The 8248-nt window shown below is 37.8% G+C and overlaps 1 protein-coding gene across 1 annotated transcript in view; it reads left to right on the top strand.

Annotated features, from left to right (window-relative positions):
• LOC135223693 (c-Myc-binding protein-like) overlaps positions 1–8231 on the top strand; it is a gene marked incomplete in the record, with an annotated part of 134516 nt that extends 126285 nt beyond the window's left edge. Inside the window, 1 exon segment of the mRNA XM_064262412.1 lies at positions 7774–8231. Within this exon segment, the coding sequence (XP_064118482.1) occupies positions 7774–7941 (168 nt within the window).
• Positions 8232–8248: the final 17 nt, after the last annotated feature.

Raw genomic sequence — 8248 nt, 5'->3', positions numbered from 1 at the left:
AGTGTACATTATCTATACACAGATACTGCTTTTAACATATATTCCATGTAAGCCCTGTATATATGTAAAAATTAAATTAATTTTAAGAAATATTATTAGCATTAAGTTTAATTTAAGTAATATTTCTAATTTTGTATCATTGTGTATATGTATATTTATTAGCAATTATATTCCTTCTTTTTATGTTATCTTTTATTTGAGACCCCTTTTTGTTTAGTTGAATTTTCTTTACATTCTTGTGCTATTTCTCTGGTACGATTTCGCGCAGCGACACGAGCTGAGCCCAGAAAAGGGATTTTGACGTAAGGAAAAATCTAGTTTCTGGGCGATTGGCTCGTCGTCGCCAGCGAAATCCCGCCCTACCCATCCCATCGCTCAAGATTGTCTGCTAACTTCAGGATGGCCACCAGAGGCGCAGCAGTCGGCAGCATGGAATGGAGTAGTAGTAGTTGCTGCCCACTCTGTGGGTCGGCTCCCCTCTTGTGGGGATTTTGTAGTGGGAGATTTCTATTGGCAAGCGGCTCGTGGTAGTGGTCTCACTCGCCATAGTGTTCATACCGACACCCTCTTGGAGGGTGAGCGAGTCAGTTGTACTGACCTTTTTCTTTATTTATTTATTCTCTGGTATGTGTTAGTACATTTACCCTAGAAATAATAGATTAAAGGATATTTCGCTGGCGACACGAGCCAATCGCCCAGAAATAGATTTTTCCTTACGTCAAAATCCCTTTATTATGAAATTTGCTGGGGTGTTTTTGGAGGGCTTGGAACGGATTAGCCATTTTACATGTAAAATGTGGGCCAAGATACGAAAACCTCATGATACGAAGGGCGCCTCAGAACAGATTAATTTCGTATCTCGAAGTACTACTGTTTATGAAAATGTGCGCAATTTCATGTAAAATACAACAAAAAACAAGTTTTGAAATATTTCCATATAAATCATGATAAGTGCCAAAATTTCAACCTTTGGCCAACTTTGACTTGACCGAAATGGTCGAAAAACGTAATTGTAAGCTAAAACTCTTACATTCTAGTAATATTCAATCATTTACCTTCATTTTGCAACAAATTGGAAGTCTCTAGCACAATATTTTGATTTATGGTAAATTTTTATTGCAAAACATTTTCCTTAAGTCCATGCGGTGACTCGGCCGAAAATCTCGGAAATTCTTTCGTCACTGTGTCATAATTTATGGACCATTTTATATTAGCCATGTACAATTTTATTTAAAGTACAACAAAAAAACAACCCATGGTTATGGCTTTGATCAGTTTTGTAATATTTTCATATAAATCACGAGAAGTGCCAAAATTTCAACCTTCGGTCAACTTTGACGCGACCAAAATGGTAGAAAAACACAATTGTAAGCTAAAACTCTTACATTCTACTAATATTCAATCATTTTCCTTCATTTTGTAACAAATTGGAAGTCTAGCACAATATTTTGATTTATGGTGAATTTTTGAAACAAAATTTTCCGTACGTCCGCGCGCAGTAACTCGGCCGAAAATCTCAGAAATTCTTTCGTCACTTTGTCTTAATGTCTGTGCCGTTTTATATTAGCCGTTACATAAAGTTTTATTTATGAAAATGTGCGCAATTTCATGTAGAATACAACAAAAAATAACTGATGTTTGTAGCTTTTATCAATTTTGAAATATTTTCATATAAATCACAACGTGCCAAAATTTCTACCGAAATGGTTGAAAAACAAAATTGTAAGCTAAAAATCTTACATTCTAGTAACATTCAATCATTTACCTTCATTTTGCAACAAACAGGAAGTCTCTAGCACAATACAGGCGGTCCCCGGGTTACGACGGGTCCGGCTTACGACGTTCCGAGGTTACGACGCTTTTTCTTAAATATTCATTGAAAAATCCGCCCTGGGTTACGACGCTTGTTCCGAGGTGACGATGCTGACGCTTCCGACGCTCCGAGTTAACGATGCTTTTAAAAAAACGCTACTATGAGAGTTAACGATGCTTTTAAAAAACGCATACTCTGAGAGTTAAACGATGCTTTTAAAAAACGCATACCATGATAAGAATCCTTTATAGTTTAGCACAGTTTCTCTCTCTCTCTCTCTCTCTCTCTCTCTCTCTCTTCTTGTATTTTCCGACGAAAATAATCACTAATTAGTGTATTTTGATGTTTATTTTCATGACTAAATACATTTTTATAATATAAAAATGATTTACTAATTTTCAAATATTAATTTTGATTAATACTGTATTAGTAAGTTTAATAAGTTGAAATTATATTACATAATAAAAATAATAATTCTCTCTCTCTCTCTCTCTCTCTCTCTCTCTACTACAAAGATGTATGTTTTTTGTATGATAAATAAATGATTTACTATTTTCAAATATTAATATTAATTTATACAGCAATAATATCAATTCATTAAAGAAAATACCATAGTGAATTAGTAAGATTGTAGCTTATATTTAAAAAATTATGGAAGAATGAAGGAAATCCCAGTCTTCTTTCAGTAACCTTTTCTCGAGATCCAGGTACTAAAACTGTCAGATATATCAAGTTCTGTGACAGCCAGGAGTGGGAAGAGCTGCAGTGTTGCAATCAAGTGTTCATGAAATTTCCCCCCCCCCCTCTCTCTCTCTCTCTCTCTCTCGTCTCTCTTCTCTCTCTCTCTCTCTCTCTCTCTCTTCTCTCTTCTCTCTCCTCTCTCATTTACTTAGACTCGAGATTTTTTATGTACTTGTACTATTTGTTTTTTTTTTAATACTTTCAAATAATAATAATAATAACTGTAATTACAAAATTCATATGTGATAGTATTTTAAAGAAAATACAATACGTACTAATCTATCCATGTCACTTTTAATTAAGGTTAACTCTCTCTCTCTCTCTCTCTCTCCTCTCTCTCTCTCTCTCTCTCTCTCTTCTCTCTCTCTCTCTCTCTCTCTTTTACCGAGATGAAAGAATTTTTATGGTACTAGTTTGTAAAATGTTTATCGATAATTTCAGTTATTTAATAATAATAATAATAATAAAACTTTAATTACAAAATTCATAATGGTCTATTTTAAAGAGATGAATAAGACCTTTCCATTTCACTTGTAAGGATAATTCCTCTTTCTACCGAGATGAGAGAATTTTTATGGTCAGGAGTGCACGTGTTTATTATATTTTCAAATAATAATAATAATAATAATAATAATAATAATAGAAGTAGTAATTTCAAAAGGAAATTCTTCCCTTTGTCTTTTTCTGTATCAATTTCCCTACCTCATAACTCCAGTGACACTTGGAGCTTAACAATGCCATACAATGGTCAACGAATTTAATGGTTTTATGTCATTCTCTCTCTCTCTCTCTCTCTCTCTTCTCTCTCTCTCTCTCTCTCTCGTATTTTAATGAAAATATACAGTAATTTGTGAATACACAGTGTTGCACATGAAAAAAGTAAATTAGTGATAATTTTAGAGATACGGGCCCAAGAAAAATTGCAAATTAGGGGAAATTTTCCCATGTGGACATGTTTTTCAAGAATGTCGTTCCGGCTTACGACGATTTTCGGGTTACGACGCGTCTTAAGAACGGAACCCCCGTCGTAACCCGGGGACTGCCTGTATTTTGATTTATGGTGAATTTTTGAAAAAAACTTTTTTCTTACCTCCGTGCACGGTAACTGCTGAAAATCGCAGAAATTCTTTAGTCACCTTGTTGTAATTTTCGCACCGTTTTCTATTAGGCGTTACATAAAGTGTCATACATGAAAATGTGCACAATTTTATGTAGAATACAACAAAAAATAACTCATGGTTGTAGCCTCTATCAGTTTTGAAATATTTTCATATAAATCACGATGTGCCAAAATTTAGACCTACGGGCAACTTTGACTCGACCGAAATGGTCGAAGAATGCAATTGTTAGCTAAAACTCTTACATTCTAGGAACATTCAATCATTTACCTTCATTTTGCAACAAACAGGAAATCTCTAGCACAATATTTCAATTTATGGTGAGTTTTTAAAAAAAAACTTTCCTTACCTCTGCATGCGGTAACTGCTGAAAATCTCAGAATTTCTTTAGTCACCTTGTCATAATTTTTGCACTGTTTTCTATTAGGCATTACATAAAGTGTTATACATGAAAATGTGTGCAATTTCATGTAGAATACAACAAGAAATAACTCATGGTTGTAGCTTTTATCTGTCTTGAAATATTTTCATATAAATCACGATAAATAGAAAAAATTCTACCTTCGGTGAATTTTAACTCTACCGAATTGATCGAAAACTGCAATTGTAAGCTAAAACACTTAGTCTAGTAATATTCAATTATTTACCTTCATTTTGCAACAAACGGGAAGTCTCTAGCACAATATTTCAATTTATGGTGAATTTTTGAAAAAAAAAACTTTTTACGTCCGCATGTTACAAAGTCATGCATCATTTTGCGATAATATTTTCTCTCTGTTGCTTTGATCATTTTACAATTTGTTATATACCAAAATCATCGCAATTTAGTTTACAATACAACAGAAAATAAAACTCATTAGCTTTAACCGTTTTGCTCACAGTGCAATTTGTATACAATTATATATGAAATTTTTTTTCGCTCGTCATATAATTTCAATATTTATATATGATAATGATATTTTTTTTTTCATTTCTGATGGTTGCATACTAAACTTCAGGCAATGACAAAAAAAGGAGCATACTAAACTTCAGGCAATGACAAAAAAAGGAGCAAAAAATTAACTCTTAATCTTAAAAACTAAGCGTGCTGTGTTTTGAAAAAAAAAAATTTCCGCTCGGTGTTTAAGGGTTAAGATCAGGACAAGACGTATTCATCCGAAATTTAGGCTTACACATTGGAAATTACCGAGGTGAGCTTTGGTATATCCTCTTCTCTTTCTTCCTTTCGCTAGCTTATCAAACATAGATAGAGAGGGGGCATATGGTGTTGGTGTTTGAGGGATCTCCTCTCATTTAGTAGGGCAATCATATTTTTCATTTACAGGCTAACAGTGGTGATAGTTGATTAGAGCAGTAGATGGTTGGATATCTCTTCGTGTTGACTATACTAACCTTAAAATTGTGCCTGTGACTCGTAGCATGCTGTGATATTGGTCCTTGAGCGTGTGTACTGTTCCCCTGCTGGATCATATTTATTTGCTGCTGCTATCCTGAAGTTTCATCACTGGACATATCCTTTGCTGCTGCCCTGTGATTATAAGCTCTATTCCTGCTAGTAAATAGTACCTCATCCTGTAGAAGAAGTCTTGCAGAATTTGGAGAAATCGAGGAGGCAGAGAGCTCATCAAGTTATCTTCCTCTTCGGAATCGTCATATTTTTCTTCAACCTCCACCTCTTCAACTTCTAAGGTTCCCTCCCTAAGAAGTCTTGTCACGGGTTTTCTAAGGGTCTTCCTCGAACTGAGGAGGCAGTTCTATCTTCCGCTGGCTCACCCATTCCTTCGTGAACAGGAACCATCACACTGTCCCCAGGGCCAAGTGTGTTGGGAGCCATAGAAGCGCAAACTTTGGTTTACACTTCTGCTGCTAGTGCTAGAAGTTCTGCCCCTAAGACTAGTTCAGTGTCGGGCGCTCATTCTCGAGTTTCCCCGATTGATGTAAATCTATGGATTCGCAGGCATCTAGAGTCGGTGATGTTGAATCCGCTCACCGTTACAACTTAGGCACAGAGTGGAAGAAGGGGGTAAGGCGCTCAGGTGACTCGTGCCTTGCCAGAGATCGCTTGGCACCCAGGGTTGATGTGACCATCCCACAAGACCGTGCATGCAGTGAGACTGGTACGGGGTCCCCCATTCAGTCCTCTTGAGAGGTTTCGGCCCTGACAAGGACTTGGACGTATTGGAGGAGGGTACCTGCCCTCCAGTCAAATGCACGCTCAACCCCACCCACCCAGACCCCGGTCACATGACCAACTGGTCTCGGTGGCGCGAACTTTTCTCCGGCCGTGCAAGAGTTTGGTAACCCTCCTCTGGAAAGATTCTCTCTGCGGCCTTCACCACAGGTAAGTGGCTGCTTGCGACTCACTTCTCTTGACAGTTCTGCTGGCAAGGCGAGCGAGAGCATCCGATCTTCCTCACCTATACCCTCTACTTCCTATGGCTACAATGGGAAGGGCGAGGTGAATAGGAGGGATCCTGCAAAGTGCTCTCCGTAGAATTCACGCAGGGGAACTACATTCCTGGAAGGATCATAGGTTCTCCCCAGACATACATCCACTTCGTTGGGGAAGGATCTTCTGTCAAATCTGGAGTCTGTTCTCCTTGGCTTTTTCTGTCCTTTGGACGGATTTCAATTTGCAGTCCCCCATGGATTCTTGCGTTTTGGGAGCCTCAAGTATATATTTTGTTGAATTGTACTCGCATTCCAGTCTTAAAAGCTCACATTACATTTAGGACTGATTTTTATGCCAGTTCCTCCTCGATTTCTACAGGAGTCGAAGATGATTATTTGACGAAATTCGGGGGTCTCACTGAGAATTTAAATTCTTTGAAATTTCAAGCATTCTCCAAGTGTTTTGGTCTTCTATGTTCTGCAAATACTCAGGCGAGACAAGAATTCCTGATGATTGTTACTACTTGGTACTAGTTGAGTGAAGGCTCATGATGTTCGTGGAATGAGCACATCTCTTGCATTCAAGAAGAACCTCTCCGTTACCCAGGTGATGGAAGCTGGCACATGGTCTCGCCCTTCCACCTTCACCAGGTTCTACCTTAGAGACTATACCCACAGCTATCTCGACACAACTGACCTTGGTCCTGTGGTAGCCGCTCAGCAAGTGGTTTAGCTGCCTCCGTGCCCTCAGAGTTCTGATGTATCAAATCAAGGATCGAGGTTCCGTATCAGGCTGGGGGTGAATGTGAGAGTATGACTGGCATATTTTCTTTTCACCTTTTCCCCTTACACGGGGCCTCAGCATCGAAACCCGTTCTCCGGCACCGATTTCAATATTGGTAAGCATTCCATGTCCGACTAGTGGTTTTTCTGTAGACACATACAAGTCAGTCTCCACACTCCTCTCCGAGGGGGAGTGTGCTGCAACCCAACAAACCTGGTATAATTATATAACCTGGTTTTGGTTACCAGAGAGAGTTCTATGCTAACGCCTTTGATACCCAGGCTGCCAGCATTTACCATGGCTCGTGGGGTGAAGGATCCACGACCCCGAGCTATAAGCCCAGGTCCTGGCATCCCGGGTTCCATTCTCACCCAGCAAGACAGGACTTCCATCCCTACCTTTGGATGAATCTCCTAAGTAGAGGATGAAAGGTTTGTATACGGTGTATGAACAAGTGACATTTTTTAAAGTAATATGTATTTTTCCTTAACCATACAAACCTGGAGTCCTTTACTTGTATGGTCCCGCCAAACACCCACCCCCTTGATTCAGGGGTCATCATCAAAGTCCTGGCTGTAATCAAAGTGGCGATTCAGCAAGCTGGTGGGGAGGTGGTGCTTCCCCACCGCCGGGCAGGTCGGTAGTTACTAACTTGGTGTATAAAAGAATGTATTAGGCGGTAGTTTCAGCTGAGCTGCAATCTGTCCTATGTAAAGGACTCCAGGTTTTTATGGTTAGGGAAAAATATATTTTACTTTCAAAAATGTCATCTTTTTTGAATAATGAGGGTTGGCCTCATAGTTTTCTTTTTTAAAATGAGTGAAATGTTGAGTGCTGTTCTCATTGTATAGTTTAAGGTATTATCAGATAAGTTAAGAATTGTTTTTACATCTTCATGCTATTTTTAAGTAAGATTGTTATTTCAGGTCAAGGAACAGCAAAGCCAAATTGAATCTCACTTAACTACAATTCAAGCTAAAGAAACTGAAATTGCGTCTCTCAAGGCCCGTCTTGCTCAGTTGGAAAAGGAAAAAGAACAGCAACCAGAAAAAGTTCCTCCAGAGGGAAATGCAGAGGGACCCAAAAGTGCGTAGTAAATAACATGAAAATAATGTTTTGTAAAAGCCAATAACCAGTTTTATAGGTTTTGGAATTCATAACAGTTATACTTTATGTATAATGTGCTAAATAATAGTGATAGGTAAATATTTATAGGTTTCATATATACAGATATGCTTTTATACAGTATTCTGTGCTTTGTCTTCATTTTTACAAAAGTATTGCAATCATATTACAGTGTTTATTGAGAAGAATGTTTAAGCAGTTTAGTTTAAGATTGAAAGTGCTTTTTGTTATATCAGTATAAATAAAGCATTATTTGGTATTACAATATTTCCTTGT

Source organism: Macrobrachium nipponense, chromosome 10, assembly GCF_015104395.2.
Source record: "Macrobrachium nipponense isolate FS-2020 chromosome 10, ASM1510439v2, whole genome shotgun sequence".
NCBI lineage: Eukaryota > Metazoa > Arthropoda > Malacostraca > Decapoda > Palaemonidae > Macrobrachium > Macrobrachium nipponense.
Note: the sequence above shows the minus strand (reverse complement) of the source record. Positions and strands in the feature narration are given on the sequence as shown.